This window comes from Euleptes europaea, chromosome 1 (genome assembly GCF_029931775.1).
Source record: "Euleptes europaea isolate rEulEur1 chromosome 1, rEulEur1.hap1, whole genome shotgun sequence".
NCBI lineage: Eukaryota > Metazoa > Chordata > Lepidosauria > Squamata > Sphaerodactylidae > Euleptes > Euleptes europaea.
In genome coordinates, this window is record NC_079312.1 from 1677717 (window position 1) to 1699982 (window position 22266).

The 22266-nt window shown below is 46.9% G+C and overlaps 1 protein-coding gene across 1 annotated transcript in view; it reads right to left on the minus strand.

Moving 5' to 3' along the window:
* Positions 1-18037, minus strand: part of LOC130493314 (gastrula zinc finger protein XlCGF57.1-like) — a gene marked incomplete at its 3' end in the record, with an annotated part of 36812 nt that extends 18775 nt beyond the window's left edge. The window contains exons 1-2 of the mRNA XM_056867027.1: positions 17970-18037; positions 17758-17884 (exon numbers count right to left, since the gene is read on the minus strand). Of these exons, the coding sequence (XP_056723005.1) occupies positions 17758-17884; positions 17970-18037 (195 nt within the window). The remainder of the gene's footprint in view (positions 1-17757; positions 17885-17969) is intronic.
* Between the last annotated feature and the right edge of the window lie 4229 nt (positions 18038-22266).

Genomic DNA, 22266 nt, shown 5'->3' on the forward strand with positions numbered 1-22266 from the left:
GACACCCCCCCCGCCCAAGCGTTGCCTCTCCACCCGAGATGCAAAGCACAGACTATCTCCCCCCCCAACTCCCCTTTCTCTCTGCAAAATGGGTTTTGCATTTGCTTGGGGGGCGGAGGGCGGGGAGAACTGGGAGAGACAGGGAACGAATTGTGGGAGGAGACCAGATACATTTGGAGAAGAGTCGGACCCGCCGCCAGCCCCTGCTATACATGTGGCAAGAGGAGGTGTTGCCCTTTCCCCTTCCCAAGCAGGATCCAGCCCACCTGTTCCCTGACATAGGTTCACCAGGCTGGGGGGCTTGCATCGGAGGGCCCTCCTCGCCACTGGCGGGAGATTTGGGGGGCGGAGTCCGAGGAGGGCAGCGTTTGGGGAGGGACTTCAATGCCATAGGGTTCAATGGCCAAAACAACCATTTTCTCCAGGCGAACTGGGATCTCTATCGGCTGGAGATCAGTCGTAATAGCGGAAGATCTCCAGCTAGTACCTGGAGGTTGGCAAGCCTACGCCTCTCTGCTTCGGGGCTTAATTTTCTCCTACAAATGGGAAGCCCCTTCCCCCCACGTTAGACCCAGCCAGAGATGGCCTGGTGGAAATAGAGCTAAGACACTAGCCAGCTCCAGGGGGACGTCTGGTCCGTTTAGGGATCATTTAAAATCCAGCTGCCACTGTTAATGTTGACAAGGAAAGGCTGAGACAATATTTCAGCTGATGCTACTTGAAGGGAGAATGTGAGTTTCTTAACAGCTGCTACATACTTTGAAGGACTAGACAGGGAATTGTGGGTGGTTGCCTGTCCATCTGCACACCCTCCCCAAGGTTTTTGTAGACAATGCAATGAAATGGGGGTGACCAAAATAAGAGAATAAGGAGGAGGCTGAAGTTGGTTCCTTATTCCCAGTTCGTTCCCTATTCCCAGTTCCTTATTCACATTTCCTAGTTCCTGAATCACTTTGAGGACATTTCAAAAGCTCTGCATCCCAAAATATGGATTGTACCACCACATATCATACACCCCCAAATTCAGGGGACTGTGCCCTTCCAGATGACGCATGCTGGTCACTGGTCCAAAGTCTGGTTCTTGTGCCAGCGGCTCCCAAGTGGGGTGACCCAGGACACATGCCATATAGACCCTGCACCCCAAAATAATCTTTGGACCACCCCAAATGATACATCCCCACACTCCAGAGACTGTCCCCTCCAAGAAGACATACAGCGGTGCCCGGTCCAAACACCGGTTCTGGTGCCATTGGCTTCTTTTTGGGTCCACCCCCCCCCAGAAACCTGTATTGCAAAGAGGTTTTGAATAAGGAACTGGAGCTCTGCACCCCAAAATATGGATTGGACCACCACATATCATACACCCCCACATTCAGGGGACCGTGCCCTTCGAGATGGCGCACGCTGGGTCCTGGTTCAAAGTTCGGTTCTTGTGCCAGTGGCTCCCAAGTGGGGTGCCCCAAGGACAGATGCCAATACAGACCCTGCACCCCAAAATAATCTTTGGACCACCCCAAATGACACATCCCCACACTCCAGAGACTGTCCCCTCCAAGAAGACATATAGCGGTGCCCGGTCCAAACACCGGTTCTGGTGCCATTGGCTTCTTTTTGGGTCCCCCCCCCAGAAACCTGTATTGCAAAGAGGTTTTGAATAAGGAACTGGAGCTCTGCACCCCAAAATATGGATTGGACCACCACATATCATACACCCCCACATTCAGGGGACTGTGCCCTTCGAGATGGCGCATTCTGGGTCCTGGTCCACAGTCCGTTTCTTGTGCCAGCAGCTCCCAAGTGAGGTGCCCCCAGGACCAAGGAACATGCAGACACTGGGGCTCCACTGCACCCCAAAATAATCTTTGGACCACCCCAAATGACACATCCCCACACTCCAGAGACTGTCCCCTCCAAGAAGACATACAGCGGTGCCTGGTCCAAACACCGGTTCTGGTGCCATTGGCTTCTTTTTGGGTCCCCCCCAGAAACCTGTATTGCAAAGAGGTTTTGAATAAGGAACTGGAGCTCTGCACCCCAAAATATGGATTGGACCACCACATATCATACACCCCCACATTCAGGGGACTGTGCCCTTCGAGATGGCGCATTCTGGGTCCTGGTCCACAGTCCGTTTCTTGTGCCAGCAGCTCCCAAGTGAGGTGCCCCCAGGACCAAGGAACATGCAGACACTGGGGCTCCACTGCACCCCAAAATAATCTTTGGACCACCCCAAATGACACATCCCCACACTCCAGAGACTGTCCCCTCCAAGAAGACATACAGCTGTGCCTGGTCCAAACACCGGTTCTGGTGCCATTGGCTTCTTTTTGGGTCCACCCCCAGAAACCTGTATTGCAAAGAGGTTTTGAATAAGGAACTGGAGCTCTGCACCCCAAAATATGGATTGGACCACCACATATCATACACCCCCACATTCAGGGGATTGTGCCCTTCGAGATGGCGCATGCTGGGTCCTGGTCCAAAGTTCGGTTCTTGTGCCAGTGGCTCCCAAGTGGGGTGCCCCCAGGACAGATGCCCATACAGACCCTGCACCCCAAAATAATCTTTGGACCACCCCAAATGACACATCCCCACACTCCAGAGACTGTCCCCTCCAGGAAGACATATAGCGGTGCCCGGTCCAAACACCGGTTCTGGTGCCATTGGCTTCTTTTTGGGTCCTCCCCCCCAGAAACCTGTATTGCAAAGAGGTTTTGAATAAGGAACTGGAGCTCTGCACCCCAAAATATGGATTGGACCACCACATATCATACACCCCCACATTCAGGGGACTGTGCCCTTCGAGATGGCGCATTCTGGGTCCTGGTCCACAGTCCGGTTCTTGTGCCAGTAGCTCCCAAGTGAGGTGCCCCCAGGACCAAGGAACATGCAGACACTGGGGCTCCGCTGCACCCCAAAATAATCTTTGGACCACCCCAAATGACACATTCCCACACTCCAGAGACTGTCCCCTCCAAGAAGACATACAGCGGTGCCCGGTCCAAACACCGGTTCTGGTGCCATTGGCTTCTTTTTGGGTCCCGCCCCCAGGAACCTGTACTGCAAAGAAATTTTGAATAAGGAACTGGAGCTCTGCACCCCAAAATATGGATTGGACCACCACATATCATACACCCCCACATTCAGGGGACCGTGCCCTTCGAGATGGCACATGCTGGGTCCTGATCCAAAGTTCGGTTCTTGTGCCAGTGGCTCCCAAGTGGGGTGCCCCCAGGACAGATGCCAATACGGACCCTGCACCCCAAAATAATCTTTGGACCACCCCAAATGACACATCCCCACACTCCAGAGACTGTCCCCTCCAAGGAGACATATAGCGGTGCCCGGTCCAAACACCGGTTCTGGTGCCATTGGCTTCTTTTTGGGTCCCCCCCCCCAGAAACCTGTATTGCAAAGAGGTTTTGAATAAGGAACTGGAGCTCTGCACCCCAAAATATGGATTGGACCACCACATATCATACACCACCACATTCAGGGGACTGTGCCCTTCGAGATGGCACATTCTGGGTCCTGGTCCACAGTCCGGTTCTTGTGCCAGCAGCTCCCAAGTGAGGTGCCCCCAGGACCAAGGAACATGCAGACACTGGGGCTCCGCTGCACCCCAAAATAATCTTTGGACCACCCCAAATGACACATCCCCACATTCCAGAGACTGTCCCCTCCAAGAATACATACAGCGGTGCCCGGTCCAAACACCGGTTCTGGTACCATTGGCTTCTTTTTGGGTCCCCCCCCCCAGAAACCTGTATTGCAAAGAGGTTTTGAATAAGGAACTGGAGCTCTGCACCCCAAAATATGGATTGGACCACCACATATCATACACCCCCACATTCAGGAGACAGTGCCCTTCGAGATGGCACATGCTGGGTCCTGGTCCAAAGTTCGGTTCTTGTGCCAGCGGCTCCCAAGTGGGGTGACCCAAGGACAGATGCCCATACAGACCCTGCACCCCAAAATAATCTTTGGACCACCCCAAATGACACATCCCCACACTCCAGAGACTGTCCCCTCCAAGAAGACATACAGCGGTGCCCGGTCCAAACACCGGTTCTAGTACCATTGGCTTCTTTTTGGGTCCCCTCCCAGAAACCTGTATTGCAAAGAGGTTTTGAATAAGGAACTGGAGCTCTGCACCCCAAAATATGGATTGGACCACCACATATCATACACCACCACATTCAGGGGACTGTGCCCTTCGAGATGGCGCATTCTGGGTCCTGGTCCACAGTCCGGTTCTTGTGCCAGCAGCTCCCAAGTGAGGTGCCCCCAGGACCAAGGAACATGCAAACACTGGGGCTCCGCTGCACCCCAAAATAATCTTTGGACCACCCCAAATGACACATCCCCACACTCCAGAGACTGTCCCCTCCAAGAAGACATACAGCGGTGCCCGGTCCAAACACCGGTTCTGGTACCATTGGCTTCTTTTTGGGTCCCCTCCCAGAAACCTGTATTGCAAAGAGGTTTTGAATAAGGAACTGGAGCTCTGCACCCCAAAATATGGATTGGACCACCACATATCATACACCCCCACATTCAGGGGACTGTGCCCTTCGAGATGGCGCATGCTAGGTCCTGGTCCAAAGTTCGGTTCTTGTGCCAGCGGCTCCCACGTGAGGTGCCCCCAGGACCAAGGAACATGCAGACACTGGGGCTCAGCTGCACCCCAAAATAATCTTTGGACCACCCCAAATGACACATCCCCACACTCCAGAGACTGTCCCCTCCAAGAACACATACAGCGGTGCCCGGTCCAAACACTGGTTCTGGTGCCGTTGGCTTCTTTTCGGGTCCCCCCCCCAGAAACCTGTATTTCAAAGAGGTTTTGAATAAGGAACTGGAGCTCTGCACCCCAAAATATGAATTGGACCACATTAAACCACTGAGGGAACTACATTTGAGGATAGGAAAGCTGAGAGACAGAGCTTTTCACTCTAGACCACTGGTTCCCAACCAGGGGTCCGTGGACCCCAGGGGTCCGCGAGAACGAAATTAAGGTTCCCGAAACAAAGTTCTAAACCCATAATAAATTAATATTTTCAATTAAAAGTTCTCTACCATAAAAATATATATTCAGATATTATTCTAAGTTTAATGTTTAACTAACAGTTATTGATAAAGTTTATTTTCAAATTCTCAGAATTTTTATTTTGAACCTTGGGGTCCCTGCACCGAACCTAAAAGTCCTAGTGGTCCCTGGTCAAAAAAAGGTTGGGAATCACTGCTCTAGACATTGCGACGGTTCTAACACAACCTTCACTGGCAACTAAACATTGCCAGGGACAATGAACTTTTATATTACCTTTGAACATTTAGTTAGAAAGGACAGGTGATAGAAACAGAGACGCAGAATACCCAGATTATTCGGAAAAAGTACTGTTAAGTATTAGCTATACATTTCCAGATGAGTGAAATGGTTTTGGGTGGTGTTTTCCCAGGAAGAAGGAATGATTCCAAGATCCCTGAATAGAATAGTAATTACTTAGGTAACTGCTGTCAGTTACTAAGTCACCTGCAAGTGGACCTTTAACACATATGCTAAGGGGGCTGATAACTTCTCATTTGTCCTGGAGCCACCACACTTAAGAGCAGCTGGCAGAAGAATCGGCCTTTGTCCCAGGACCCAGCACATACCCCCTTGAAGTTCACAGTACTCTGAATGTATGATATAAGGTGTATGATATGTGGTGCTCAAAACTTAATTTTGGGGTGCAGAAGGCTCACAAATGTCCAAAACATTTCTTCACAATACAAGATTTTCAGGGGCCATCCACAAATAGAAACAGGTGGTACCAGAACCAGTGTGTGGACCGAGCACCACTGTATGTCCACTGTATGGCACAAGAATCGGACTTTGGACCAGGACCCAGCATGCGCCTTCTCAAAGGGCACAGTCCCCTGAATGTGGGGGTGTATGATATGTGGTGGTCCAATCCATATTTTGGGGTGCAGAGCTCCAGTTCCTTATTCAAAACCTCTTTGCAATACAGGTTTCGGGGGGGGGGTTGGACCCAAAAAGAAGCCAATGGCACCAGAACCGGTGTTTGGACCGGGCACCATTGTATGTCTTCTTGGAGGGGACAGTCTCTGGAGTGTGGGGATGTGTCATTTGGGGTGGTCCAAAGATTATTTTGGGGTGCAGGGTCTGTATGGGCATCTGTCCTGGGGGCACCCCACTTGGGAGCTGCTGGCACAAGAACCGGACTTTGGACCAGGACCCAGCATGCGCCATCTCGAAGGGCACAATCCCCTGAATGTGGGGGTGTATGATATGTGGTGGTCCAATCCATATTTTGGGGTGCAGAGCTTCAGTTCCTTATTCAAAACCTCTTTGCAATACAGGTTTCGGGGGGGGGACCCAAAAAGAAGCCAATGGCACCAGAACCGGTGTTTGGACCGGGCACCGCTGTATGTCTTCTTGGAGGGGACAGTCTCTGGAGTGTGGGGATGTATCATTTGGGGTGGTCCAAAGATTATTTTGGGGTGCAGGGTCTGTATGGGCATCTGTCCTGGGGGCACCCCACTTGGGAGCCGCTGGCACAAGAACCGAACTTTGGACCAGGACCCAGCATGCGCCATCTCGAAGGGCACGGTCCCCTGAATGTGGGGGTGTATGATATGTGGTGGTCCAATGCATATTTTGGGGTGCAGAGCTCCAGTTCCTTATTCAAAACCTCTTAGCAATACAGGTTTCTGGGGGGGGGACCCAAAAAGAAGCCAATGGCACCAGAACCGTTGTTTGGACCGGGCACCGCTGTATGTCTTCTTGGAGGGGACAGTCTCTGGAGTGTGGGGATGTGTCATTTGGGGTGGTCCAAAGATTATTTTGGGGTGCAGGGTCTGTATGGGCATCTGTCCTGGGGACACCCCACTTGGGAGCCGCTGGCACAAGAACCGAACTTTGGACCAGGACCCAGCGTGCGCCATCTCGAAGGGCACGTTCCCCTGAATGTGGGGGTGTATGATATGTGGTGTTCCAATCCATATTTTGGGGTGCAGAGCTCCAGTTCCTTATTCAAAACCTCTTTGCAATACAGGTTTCTGGGGGGGGACCCAAAAAGAAGCCAATGGCACCAGAACCGTTGTTTGGGCCGGGCACCGCTGTATGTGTTCTTGGAGGGGACAGTCTCTGGAGTGTGGGGATGTGTCATTTGGGGTGGTCCAAAGATTATTTTGGGGTGCAGCTGAGCCCCAGTGTCTGCATGTGCCTTGGTCCTGGGGGCACCTCACTTGGGAGCTGCTGGCACAAGAATCGGACTTTGGACCAGGACCCAGCATGCGCCTTCTCAAAGGGCACGTTCCCCTGAATGTGGGGGTGTATGATATGTGGTGTTCCAATCCATATTTTGGGGTGCAGAGCTCCAGTTCCTTATTCAAAACCTCTTTGCAATACAGGTTTCTGGGGGGGGACCCAAAAAGAAGCCAATGGCACCAGAACCGTTGTTTGGGCCGGGCACCGCTGTATGTGTTCTTGGAGGGGACAGTCTCTGGAGTGTGGGGATGTGTCATTTGGGGTGGTCCAAAGATTATTTTGGGGTGCAGCTGAGCCCCAGTGTCTGCATGTGCCTTGGTCCTGGGGGCACCTCACTTGGGAGCTGCTGGCACAAGAATCGGACTTTGGACCAGGACCCAGCATGCGCCTTCTCAAAGGGCACGGTCCCCTGAATGTGAGGGTGTATGATATGTGGTGGTCCAATCCATATTTTGGGGTGCAGAGCTCAAGTTCCTTATTCAAAACCTCTTTGCAATACAGGTTTCTGGGGGGGGGACCCAAAAAGAAGCCAATGGCACCAGAACCGGTGTTTGGACCGGGCACCGCTGTATGTCTTCTTGGAGGGGACAGTCTCTGGAGTGTGGGGATATGTCATTTGGGGTGGTCCAAAGATTATTTTGGGGTGCAGGGTCTGCATGTGCCTTGGTCCTGGGGTCACCTCACTTGGGAGCCGCTGGCACAAGAACCGAACTTTGGACCAGGACCCAGCATGCGCCATCTCGAAGGGCACGGTCCCCTGAATGTGGGGGTGTATGATATGTGGTGGTCCAATCCATATTTTGGGGTGCAGAGCTCCAGTTCCTTATTCAAAACCTCTTTGCAATACAGGTTTCTGGGGGGGGGGACCCAAAAAGAAGCCAATGGCACCAGAACCAGTGTTTGGACCGGGCACCGCTGTATGTCTTCTTGGAGGGGACAGTCTCTGGAGTGTGGGGATGTGTCATTTGGGGTGGTCCAAAGATTATTTTGGGTTGCAGGGTCTGCATGTGCCTTGGTCCTGGGGGCACCCCACTTGGGAGCCGCTGGCACAAGAACCGAACTTTGGACCAGGACCCAGCATGCGCCATCTCGAAGGGCACGGTCCCCTGAATGTGGGGGTGTATGATATGTGGTGGTCCAATCCATATTCTGGGGTGCAGAGCTCCAGTTCCTTATTGAAAACCTCTTTGCAATACAGGTTTCTGGGGGGGGGACCCAAAAAGAAGCCAATGGCACCAGAACCAGTGTTTGGACCGGGCACTGCTGTATGTCTTCTTGGAGGGGAAAGTCTCTGGAGTGTGGGGATGTGTCATTTGGGGTGGTCCAAAGATTATTTTGGGGTGCAGGGTCTTCATGTGTCTTTGTCCTGGGGGCACCTCACTTGGGAGCCGCTGGCACAAGAACCGGACTTTGGACCAGGACCCAGCATATGTCATCTCGAAGGGCACGGTCCCCTGAATGTGGGGGTGTATGATATGTGCTGGTCCAATCCATATTTTGGGGTGCAGAGCTCCAGTTCCTTATTCAAAACCTCTTTGGAATACAGGTTTCTGGGGGGGGGACCCAAAAAGAAGCCAATGGCACCAGAACCGGTGTTTGGACCGGGCACCGCTGTATGTCTTCTTGGAGGGGACAGTCTCTGGAGTGTGGGGATATGTCATTTGGGGTGGTCCAAAGATTATTTTGGGGTGCAGGGTCTGCATGTGCCTTGGTCCTGGGGTCACCTCACTTGGGAGCCACTGGCACAAGAACCGAACTTTGGACCAGGACCCAGCATGCGCCATCTCGAAGGGCACGGTCCCCTGAATGTGGGGGTGTATGATATGTGGTGGTCCAATCCATATTTTGGGGTGCAGAGCTCCAGTTCCTTATTCAAAACCTCTTTGCAATACAGGTTTCTGGGGGGGGGGACCCAAAAAGAAGCCAATGGCGCCAGAACCAGTGTTTGGACCGGGCACCGCTGTATGTCTTCTTGGAGGGGACAGTCTCTGGAGTGTGGAGATGTGTCATTTGGGGTGGTCCAAAGATTATTTTGGGGTGCAGGGTCTGCATGTGCCTTTGTCCTGGGGGCACCCCACTTGGAAGCCGCTGGCACAAGAACTGAACTTTGGACCAGGACCCAGCATGCGCCATCGCGAAGGGCACGGTCCCCTGAATGTGGGGGTGTATGATATGTGGTGGTCCAATCCATATTCTGGGGCGCAGAGCTCCAGTTCCTTATTCAAAACCTCTTTGCAATACAGGTTTCTGGGGGGGGGACCCAAAAAGAAGCCAATGGCACCAGAACCAGTGTTTGGACCGGGCACTGCTGTATGTCTTCTTGGAGGGGACAGTCTCTGGAGTGTGGGGATGTGTCATTTGGGGTGGTCCAAAGATTATTTTGGGGTGTAGGGTCTGCATGTGCCTTGGTCCTGGGGGCACCTCACTTGGGAGCCGCTGGCACAAGAACCGGACTTTGGACCAGGACCCAGCATATGCCATCTCGAAGGGCACAGTCCCCTGAATTTGGGGGTGTATGATATGTGGTGGTCCAATCCATATCTTGGGGTGTAGAGCTTTTGTAATGTCCTCAAAATCATTCAGGAACTAGGAAATGTGAATAAGGAACTGGGAATAGGGAACGAACTGGGAATAAGGAACCAACTTCAGCCTCCTAGAATAAGGCACTAAAATCAGAATAACGCAGTGTCACGGCAAATCTCGTTTTTTGCTAAGGGGGGGGGCGCATCAGAAGGCAACTCTGCCCATTTGCTGGCCAAACATCAGTTAAAGCAAAATATTGTTGAAGGCTTTCATGGTCAGAGTTCATTGGTTCTTGTAGGTTATCTGGGCTGTGTGACTGTGGTCTTGGTATTTTCTTTCCTGACGTTTCGCCAGCAGAACGTCAGGAAAGAAAATACCAAGACCACGGTCAGACAGCCCAGATAACCTACAAGAACCAACCAGTTAAAGCCTTTCAGTGTCTTTAAAACCCTCAGCAGGAACCCAAGAGGGCCGACCAGGATGGACACGTCTGCCTATTCCTGCTACCTAGCATGACAGGCTTTAAGAAGAGTTCTGTGGTACATGAAAGCCTGCATGCTCCTGAACAGATCAAATAAAATCTGTGGTGTTGCCTCTGACAAGGTTTTCACGATTGCTTCTTAACCATCAGCCTGGAGTCACCTTTCTCGGGTATGGCCACCTGCCGGGATTTATTTGGTTTCGATTCTGTATCGATGATGGCTGCTGCCTCTGGCCATGAAGGGCTCAAATGGTCCTGATAAGGTTGCCAACCTCCAGGTGGTACGGGAATACGGCCGTTTCAAATTTCTTCAATTCAATCCTTCATCAGTCCCCTAAAACTTCAAATAAGCTCAATTTAAATAATTTTGACTGCAATTGTTGTATCCCGACGAGGAACATGGTGACTATCCTGTATTTCTATCTGCATTCACAAATTATTTAAATTCACAGTGGGTAGCTGTGTTAGTCTGTCTGCAGAAGTAGAAAACAGCAAGAGTCCAGTAGCACCTTACTATTTAAATAGAGCTTATTTGACGGTTTAGGGGACTGATGGACTGAACTGAAGAAATTTGAAACAGCCGTATCCCCGTACCATCCATTTAAGCAACGTTACATTTAAGCAACGTTACATTGATTACATGACTTTGAAGATATAACTATTACAATCTCTTGGACTTTGTAGATATAGGATTGTATTGTATAGATATAGGATTGTATTGTATACATTGTTTTTGTCTTGATATAGTTCACTTTTTGGTAGCTTTTCAATAGAATAATTTTTGCACTTTGTAAAATTGTTGTGTCGCTCCTGTGCTTATTTTCTACCTGTTCAGTATTAGTACAGTGGTCGGTGTCCTCTTTTTCTACTACCAACCTCCAGGAGGTAGCTGGAGATCTCCTGCTGTTCCAACTGATCCCCGGGTGATTTCAGTTCACCTGGGAAAAATGGCTGCCTTAGAAGGTGGACTCTCTCTCCACTTCCGGGTCAGGTGACCCCCCCGTTGCAAGCGCGAAAGCCGCGCTCCTGCCGTCCGCTGCTACGGGGCACATAATTAGCCCCGGGAAGAGCCTGCAAGCGGCACCCCTCGGGACAAGAGGGGATGCAGTCCTGGGTGGGAGCTGCCATGGGAGCGATAGCCGCCGAGAAATCGGCGGCAGTCGCTCTGGCAGATTCCACCAAATAGCCGGCGCCATCTTAAAGAAGGCGGCAGGAGAGAGCGAGGTGGGACCTGACTTTTTCTTTTATGGATTATTAATAAAGTTTTTTTCTGACTTTTAAAAATCACTATTTGGGGTGTGTGGCAGCTTTCTTTCTTGAAGGACAGTTCTGAAACTATCTATAATTCAGTTACGCTTTTTTGTTCTTTTTTTGGCTTTTTGCCAGTTGAGTGACGCACTCACAAAAAAAAAAGTTTCTTTTAAAACTAAAGACCATTGAGCTAAGAGAAAAGAATTGGAGGATAATCAAGTGACATGGCATAGAAACTTTATAGTGGTCACAGTGATTGTTTTTTCCAAAGTGGTTTGTTCTAAATGAAATGAAATAAAAGAAACTTTCTGCCCCCCCCTTCCTTCCCTTGGATTATAATGGATTTGTAACTTCAGTCTCCAGTTTTTTTTTTGCCTCACCAATGGGTGAGAAAGAGAAACACACTAAGGACATTTTAAAAGACACAAAGTTGGTGGTACAGCCTCCTGTTAGACGGTCCTCTGTGACTCAAATAACTCAAACAACCAAACAGACAACTTCTCCAATTGCAACAACATCTATTGCTGCCAAGATGCCTTTAAAAACTAAACCTGAAGTGACTTTGACTTCTGTTTTTGAATTGCTAACTAAGACCCATCAGGATGTCACTGAAATGAAACAGGAGCTATCTCAGAATACAGCTACTATAGCTCAGAACTCAGCTGCAATAGCTGCCTTGCAGGATACAATCTCATCTTTGGCTGTCAGGCAAGACAGGGTAGAAACCAAGCTCAAAAAAAATTCACAGGATACTAAAGAAACTAAGAAGAAGGTGGATACCCTGGAGATGTCAATAACATCTGTAGCTGACAGACAGGAGACCCAAAATGATCAGATGGCAATGATGGAGCTCAAGATAAAAGAATCTTCCCTACGTATTCGTGGATTGCGAGAGAAAATTGAGGAGCGGGATTTGCGCAAATATCTGTCGGTTCTCTTGGCAGATTTTTTGCAAGAATCTGAGGAGGTGACTGCAGGGATGATTGTGACAGCCTACAGAATAAATTCAGCATATGCAACCAGGAATAAAGTACCGAGGGACTGCCTGATTCAACTCTTTTCTAGAAGCCACAGAGACTTAATACTTAATACTCATTATAAAACACCACTGAAGGTTGGAGGTGAGTCTCTGAGGCTGATGAAAGAAATACCTGCAAGACTACTGAGGAAGAGGAAGGATTTCATGGAGATTGCCCAGCGCTTAAGACTCAGTGGAATTCAATACAGATGGGAATATCCGCAGGGTGTCTCTTTTATTTTTAAGGAGAAAAGGTTCAAGTACACAGAAGTGGATAAGGCAGACCAGTTTTTAAGAAGATATGATGCAGAACTGGTTAAACCTTTCAAGTCAGCTAAACAAGTTCCAACTAGAGAATCTACAGAAGAAGAAAAGGCACCTGAAGCTTCTGGTGGCGGAGATTTGCCAGTAGCTTCATCAGAGGACTCTCTAAATGATGAACCTGAAGACTGAAGATCGAACAGATGGGGGGTAGAGGGGGGTTGTGGTAGTAGGAGTCAAGTATGTATTTACTGTGAAAATATATGGAATCTAACTGATAATTTGATATGTTACAGGCTATATCTTGGAATGTTAATGGATTGAACTCTCCCAACAAAAGGAGGAAAATATTTCATCATTTACGAAAATCTAATGCTAATATTATTTGCTTACAGGAAACGCATATACTCCCAAAGGATGTTGTGAGGCTGGAACATGCTAGGTTGGGTACTTTATTTACAGCTTGTAATAGCACTAAAAAAACTAATGGTATAGCTATGTATATATCTGCTTTATTACAACCAAAAGTTATTTATCAAGATATAGAGGGAAGAGTTTTGTTGTTGGAGGTAATAATTGGTTTCCAAAAGGTATTGCTTGTGGGAATATATGCACCTAATACAAATCAAAAGGTATTTTATGAGAACTTAGCATTATTATTAGCTGAATATGCTACTGAAAAAATGATATGGATGGGGGATTTTAATGGAGTTAAGGTACCTAAGCTAGATAGATCTGGGAAAAAGAAAAAAGCAAGTAATGAAGGAAAGTTACCAGGGATTTTTGATGTTCTTATAGATCAGTGGGATATGTTTGATGTCTGGAGGTTGACACATGGTAATAGGAAGCAATATACTTTTTTTTCACAGAGACATCTCACGTGTTCCAGGATAGATATGATATGGATGTCAGAGGGTCTGGTACAGAAGTTAGAAAAATGTGAGATTCTACCTAGGGTGCTGTCAGACCACAACGCGGTTTCAGTTAAAATTGAAATGGGAAATAGAGGTTACAAACCCTGGAGAATGAATGACTTTCTTTTAAAAAATAAAAAAATTGTAGATAAATTGAAAACTGAAATATCAAATTATTTCATAGAAAATATGGATAAAGGTACCAGTGAAGACATAGTTTGGGATGCCGGTAAAGCAGTAATTAGGGGATTTTTAATTCAACAAAACACAAGATACTATAGGGAAAGGGAGAATAAGAAAAAATGCATATTAGATGAAATAAAGCAAGCGGAGAGATATTTAAGTAGATTGCAAGATAAAGAGGCTAAACAAGAACAACAAAATAAGATTAGAAACTGCCAACATCAATATGAATTCTTACTTGCTGAGGAAATTGAACGAAAAGTTACGTATACTAAACAAAGATTTTTTGAACATGCTAACAAACCAGGTAAAATGTTAGCTTGGCAAATTAAACAGAAAGATAAAAAAATACCAATAACTCAAATAAGAAGGGAGGGCAAGATAACAAGAACTAAAGAGGAGATAGTAGATACATTTGTGAAATTTTATATAGATTTATATAAAAAAAAGTTAGTTTCAGAGGTAGAAATGGATGTATATCTTGCTAAATGGGATTGGCGGAAAATAACACAAGAAAATAAAGAACTTTTAGATTCTCCAATAACCAAGGATGAATTGGAGCAGGCTATAAAAAAAACCAAACTGAATAAATCTCCTGGACCAGATGGTTTTACAGCATATTATTATAAAACATTTAGAGAACAATTAATCCCCTATCTTTTGGAAGTTATGAATTTAGGGATGACAAAAGGTATTATTCCTCAGACATGGAAGCAAGCAAATATAGCTTTAATACCAAAGGTGAATTCTGATATATTGGAAGTTAAAAACTATAGACCGATTTCATTGTTGAACATTGACTATAAATTATTTGTAGCAATTTTAGCTACTAGACTAAAAGGAGTATTGAATCAATTAATACATGATGATCAAGCTGGATTTTTACCAGGGAGATTGATTAGTCAAAATGTTAGGGTGGTAATAGATCTTTTAGAATATGCGGAACAAGACACAACACCAATTGCTTTTATATTTTTGGATGCTGAAAAAGCTTTTGATAATGTTAATTGGCAGTTTATGATTAAGGTATTAGAATATATGGGTTTTGGTGATAGTTTTAAAACTGCCATAAAAAGTATATACACACATCAAACAGCTAATTTGATTATGAATGGATCTTTATCACCAAAGATTCAAATTCAAAGGGGAACGAGACAGGGTTGTCCTCTTTCCCCTTTACTTTTTATTTTAGTACTAGAGGTTTTATTGAATAATCTTAGAAAATCTAATGATGTAGTAGGGGTAAGAATAGGGAGAAATCATTATAAACTTAAAGCTTATGCGGATGATTTAGTATGTTTTTTGATTGACCCGAATGAACAGTTTGACAAATGGAACAAAATACTGGAGGTTTATGGAAAGCTTTCAGGTTTTAAAATTAACAAGGCAAAAACAAAAATTTTGGTTAAAAATATGACTCTCTCACAGCAACAAACATTGACCAAAAAGTCGGGACTCAATATTGAACATAAAGTTAAATATTTAGGAATATGGTTATCAAATAATAATCTTAATTTATTTCAGGATAATTATGTGAAACAATGGCAACAATTAAAAAAAGATTTGATAAGTTGGGAAAAGATTCCTTTATCACTCTGGGGAAGAATATCAGCAATTAAAATGATGTTATTGCCCAAGATGCTTTTTTTGTTTCAAAATTTACCAATAGTGGCAGGCGTACAGACATTTGAGGAATGGAAAAAAGATATTCTGAGATTTCTTTGGGGTAAAGAGAGACACAGGATTGCATATAATAATTTAATAGAACTAAGGGAGACGGGAGGACTGGGATTACCGGATTTAAAAATGTATTACCAAGCGGCATGTTTCACCTGGATTAAAGATTGGATTCTCTTGGAGAATCCAAAGTTATTAGAATTAGAAGGATATAAGCTACGATTTGGGTGGCATGCTTATTTATGGTATGAGAAGCAGAAAGTGAATAAGGAATTTTATTTTCATATTATTAGGAAAAATTTATTATATGTATGGAATAAATATAAAGATGCTTTAGAAAGTAAAACTCCCGGTTGGATAAATCCTATAGAAGCTTTTATGCAAAGAGGTGCACATTTAAATTTGGACTGTGATATTTATAGAGAATTGATAGACTATAGAGATGGGGTATGGATATTGAAAACACGTGAAGAACTCCAATTAAAAGACTGGTTTATGTATTATAAATTAAATGATGTTTTTATTAAAGATAATAGATTGGGATTTAATCACACCAAATCTAATTTTGAGACAGTATTATTGAAAGGTAATAAAGGATTGATTGGTAGGATTTATAAAGTACTTATAGAATTGAACTTAGAACAAGAAAGGATTAAACCAGTCATGTTGAGATGGATGAGAGATTTAGGATATAATATTGATTTGGAAATTTGGGAAAAGCTTTGGAAAAATGAATTTAGGTTTACTATTACGAATGAAATAAGGGAAAATTTATATAAAATGCTTTATAGATGGTATATAACCCCAGTTCTATTGAGTAAAATGAAAAAAGATGACAAAGCGTTATGCTGGAAGTGTGGTACTGATATAGGAACGTTTATGCATAGTTGGTGGTTATGTAAAAAAATTAGAAGATTTTGGCAATTAGTTATGAATGAAACTAACAATCTTATTAAAGTAAAAATCAAGCGAGATCCCGCTTTTTGTTTATTGGGCATTCCAAATAGAGAATTGGATAAAGGTGATAGAGTCATATGCCAATATAGTTTTGCAGCAGCTAGAATTATAATTGCAAAAAAGTGGAAGCAAACGATTAAACCTTCAATTAGAGAATGGAGAGAAAAACTATGGTTATATATGCGGATGGCCAAAATTACAGCATCTTTACATGGTAAAGACATGGAGGAATTTAAAATTATGTGGTCAAAGGCCGCTGCATATTGGGATAAATCGGCAAAAACGGATTTTAAAAATTTAATTAACGAATTATAGTATAACGTGATTTTAATTAATGTATAATAATGTGATTTTCTTTTATTAGTCACTACACCCCATCGGAAGTCCATTGGTGATGGGCACTGTGGTGGGTGGTGGATTTTTGAAGTAGGGCGTAATATATATTTCTATATGTATAACAACGTATGTGTAACAGAATTGTACGCTCTATCTATGTTTGTATTATTTTTTGTCTTTTTATTTTACTATTATTATTTTTTTCTTTTTTTTGGATTTATTATAAAAATCAATAAAAAATTATAAAAAAAAAAGAAGGTGGACTCTATGGCATTACACCCTGCTGAGGTCCCTCCCCTCCCCCAAACCCCACCCTCCTCTGGCTCCAACCCCAAAATCTCCAGGTATTGCCCAACCCAGATCTGGACACCTTAGGGCCTGATGAGGATTCCTTGGGAAGCATCTGAGACTGTCTTTGCTGGATCAGGAAAAATGTGGTGGGAAGCACAGTGCACAATAGGGAAGAAATCCAACAGATGCAGCCCCATCGCTGGGAAAGCTGCCCCTGCTGAATTTCTGCCTCTCCTGCCTGTGTTCCAACGTCCAGGGGCCCAGCATGGAAGAAGAGCCACCCTCCACCCCATCGCTGTGAAAAGGGCATGGCTACAGAAGTAGGAAATCCCTCCCCAGCTCTGCTGGGACACAGAGAGAGGCAGCCTGAGCAGCGATTTGGACTGCGTGCTGCTATGGAGACGCTCCGGTTTAACAGAGCTTTGGTGTCTCTGTTGCGTGCTTTGAGCCGAGTGCCAGGCGCTGCCCTGTCCAGGAAATCAGGAGAGTGTGAAGAAAAGGCCCCGTCCCCTTCGGACACCAGAGGGTGCTGCTGCAACATCGCAGTGTGTAGCTCCTTTCAGAAATAAATGCTATTTTGAACAACAAAAACTGCCAGGGTCGAACCATAGAAGCCTTTTTCCTGCAGCAACTCCGAGAGGGTGGGGATTTTGGCTTGGTCCGATTGGGAGTTGCTAAGAGGTTCAGCAGAGATCGTGTGGATCATCCCGTGAAGGGAGCTGCAATGGGGGGGGGGGAAGAGAGGCAGTTATGGGGACAGACGAGCACAAGAGGGGACTTTGTGGCTGCTCCAATTATTCCTACCCTTTGGGTCTGGTTGAGGTCTTGAGACCTTCCCCCAGGAACTGGGGCCTCCGCTTTGGAAGCGCCATCCCTCTTGTGGTGTTTCATCTCATAGAATCATAGAGTTGGAAGGGACCACCAGGGTCTAGTCCAACCCCTTGCACAATGCAGGAAATTCTGAACTCATGGTATGGCGACGACACTCTGCATGTGCTCAGAGGGATTTTGTACACACACCCCGAGACAGTGCCTGAATGGCCATGAATCTGGCATGGGGAAATCTAGCACCAGCTGTCAGGAGCAACGCAAGTCTCCTGCCTCATTCTTTAGTGCCATGGCCCCGATTCAGCTGAGCCCCTTCCCCCATTTCAACTCCCAGTCTTAAAGAAGACAGCTGGGGATCGGGACCCTTTGAGCCTGAGAATGGTTTCCTGCCTGTGGATCTTGCTGCCCTCTCAGGCCTTATGATGGACTCAATAAACTTTCCTTTCTCATTTATCAGAAGGCATCTGATGCTTTTTCTGCCAGCACAGAAAGCAGAGAGAAGTATGCAGTGGAGTATGCAGTGGAAGAGGGCAGTTTGAGAAGGGGCCCCTGAGAAGGGAGATTTTTTTCGTTTGATTTCCTCCCATTAGTCCCCACTGCTGGGACAGCCTGAAGAGCCCCCTCCCCCCTGCTCATCCAACTCTCCCTGTCCAGAGAGCCAGAATAGGCCCCCGTTTGCAACCTTTGGGTTCAGGGGATGTATGTTCACCAGACTGAAAACTTTCAGGTGGGGTCAGTTTGAATAACACTTTTGTCGATTTCCTGCATACTGTGGGTATTTAATACATCACAACTACAATCTCAAATTAACTATCTGAAAGCGAAATGGAAGGGAGGTTTGAGTTAGGGCAGGGAGATTGTTCCAAGCAACTTTGCTGCAAGGGAAGGTTTTGAGACCTTCCCCCAGGAACTGGGGCCTCCGCTTTGGAAGCGCTATCCCTCTTGTGTGTTTCATCTCATAGAATTATAGAGTTGGAAGGGTCCACCAGGGTCATCTAGTCCAACCCCTGCACAATGCAGGAAATTCTGAACTACCTCCCCCCCCACACCCCCAGTGACCCATACTTTATGCCCAGAAGATGGACAAGGTGCCCTCCCTCTCATGATCTGCCTAAGATTATAAATCAGCATTGCTGACAGATGGCCATCTAGCCTCTTCTTAAAAACCTCCAGAGGAGCGTACCATCTCCCGAGGAAGCCTGTTCCACTGAGAAACTGCTCTGTTAGAAAATTCTTCCTAATGTCTAGACGGAAACGTTTAATTTAATTTCAACACGTTGATTCTGGTCCGACCTTCTGCGGTAACAGAAAACAACTCGGCACCCTCCTCGGCACTACTCGCCCTTCAAGTACTTGAAGATGGTTATCATGTCCCCTCTCAGTCTTCTCCTCTCCTGGCTAAACATACCCAGCCCTTTCAACCTTTCCTCATAGGACTTGGTCTCCAGACCCCTCACCATCTTTGTTGCCCTTCTCTGGACACGTTCCAGCTTGTCTACATCTTTCTTAAATTGTGGTGCCCAAAACTGAACACAATACTCTAGGTGAGGCAGGGGTGGGGAACCTCCGGCCCGCGGGCCGGATCCGGCCCACGACATCATTGGCAGCGGCCCGTGGACTCTCCTGCAGAAGCTGCCGCCATTGCCGCCACTGGAGCGAGTGGGGAACAGAAGACAAGCGCCAGCACTCGGAATGGCCGGTGGCTTCTCCGGCACCCTCTGGGCCTGTGCGAGCGGAGGGGCGTGGCTGGCGGGTGGGCGCGAAGGAGGCTCTGCCCCACCTCGCTTGCCTCCCACAAGCCTGAAGCTGTTCCCCACTGCCACATCCCCTCTCGCAAGTGGGTAGGAAAGAGCCCCCCCTCAGGTCAGGTCGGTCAACCCCCCCTCGGCGGGGGGGCTTAGGGGCCTGGGCAAGTCAGGCAGCCAGGCAGACAGAGAGGGGCGCTGGGCTGGGCTCCCTCCACCCTCCCCCCCTTGCTGGCGGTGGGCCCGGCTGGGAGGGGGCAGCTGTCAGCTGGGCAGGACGCCGAACCTCCGCGGGAAGGGAAGGGTCTCCCGGCACCCCGTGCACTGCGGGCTGTTCTGCGTGCCCCCCCCCCCACTTCTCTGCTGAGAGGGGAGGAGGCAGGAGGCCGTGTGTGTGTGTTTGGAAAAAGCGGGAAGGCTTTTTCTGTCTCTGGCCATTCATGCACGGGAAGTTTTGCCTTGGATTTACTGCTCTCCAGATGCACATTTCCCCCCCTCCAAATTCTCAAAACTCATCAATAAGCCTCCATGCAGACATACGGTCCCCCGCCTCCTCCCCCCTAAGCAGAGAAGTGGGGGGGGGGTGCGCAAAACAGGCCACAGCACACAGGGCACCGGGAGACCCTTCCCTTCCCGCGGAGGCTCAGTGTCCTGCCCCGCTGACAGCTGCCCTCTCCCAGCCTCTTTCTGTCTCCCTCCGTCCTTTTCTTTCCCTACTTTTCTTTTTCTCCCTTGCGCCATTTCTTTCTCTCCCTCTCTCTCTCCCTCTCTCCCTTCTTTCCCTCTTTCTGGTGGCTTCTCCAGCACCCTCGGGTGGAGGGGCGTGCAGTCCTATTCCACCATTGAACTGCCCACAAGCCACCCTCCAAACACCTTTCCATTTGTATTGATATGTATTGAGAAAATAGTAAGGAACTAGGGTTGCCAATCTCCAGGTACTAGCTGGAGATCTACTATTACAAGTGATCTCCAGCCAATAGAGATCAGTTCCCCTGGATAAAATGGCCACTTTGGCAATTGGACTCTATGGCACTGAAGTCCCTCCCCAAACTCCGTCCTCCTCAGGCGCCACCCAAAAACCTCCCATTCATGGTGAAGAGGAACTTAGCAACCCTAGCCTCCGCCCCCCACCCCCCGTGGTTGGTTTTAGTTGGTCCTGACACAAGATTCTGCTATTGCTGTTTATTCCATTGTGATGTAATTTGACCATGGGCACACACTCCAAAGCAAGTAGTTTGTGACCATAATATTTGTATCAAGAACATTATAGAATTAGAGTTAATGTGTAGTTATAAATAGATATTTGCACAAATAGCCCCCCCTCGTGGGGAGATCAATGTCCCGTATGGCCCCCGATTGCTGTTATAAATATGCAAATGGCCCTTGGCAGGAAAAAGGTTCCCCACCCCTGAGGTGAGGTCTAACCAGACCAAAGTAATACCGTCACTTTGCGTGATCTGGACACTATACTTCTGTTGATACAGCCCAGGATCCCATTTGCCTTTTTAACTACCGCATCACACTACTGACTCATGTTCAGTGTTTGGTCTACTAAGACCCCAAGATCCTTTTCACACACACTACTGCTCAGACAAGTCTCCCCCATTCTATAATAATGCTTTTGATTTTTCCTATCTAAATGCAGAACTGTATTTATCTTTGTTGAAGTGCATTTTATTAGTTTTAGTCCAATTCTCCAGCCTGTCAAGATCATCCTGCATCTTGGCTGCCTTCTACCGTATTTGCTACCCCTCCCAATTTAATATCATCTGCAAATTTAATAAGCATCCCCTCTATTCCTTCATCCAAATCATTTATAAAGATGTTGAACAACACAGGGCCCAGCACAGATCCCTGAGGTACTCCACTAGTCACTCCTCTCCAAGTGGATGGGGAACCATTAACAAGCGCTCTTTGGGTGCGATCTGTCAACCAATTAGAGATCCACCTAACAATAACAGGATGTAAATCACATTTTCTACACAATATGTCTACAAGAACATTATGGGGAACCTTATCAAAAGCCTTACTGAAATCTAGATAAATTATGTCTACAGCATTTCCCTGATGCAGCAAGGTAGCAACTTTATCAAAAAAGGAGATAAGATTGTTCTTGACTTGTTCTTGAGAAACCCGTGCTGGCTCTGTAATCAGATTCATCCTTTCTAAATGCTCAAGGACCGACTGATGATTTGTTCAAAAACTTTTCCCAGTATAGAAGTCAAGCTGATGGGTCAGTAGTTACACGGATCCTCCTTTTTCCCCTTCTTGAAGATGGGGACATTTGCCCGCCTCCAGTCTTCTGGCACCTCACCTGTTCTCCAAGAATTCTCAAAAAGAATGGACAGAGGCTCAGAAATTACATCTGCAAGTTCTTTAAGTACCCTTGGATGCAATTCATCTGGCCCTGAGGACTTCGTTTCATTTAAAGAAGCTAAAGGTTTGTACACTACTCCAATGCCACTCCTGGAAGGTATGGTCAATACATATAAATCAGTATTTTAGGGACAGAAAAATGCCCCTAGATT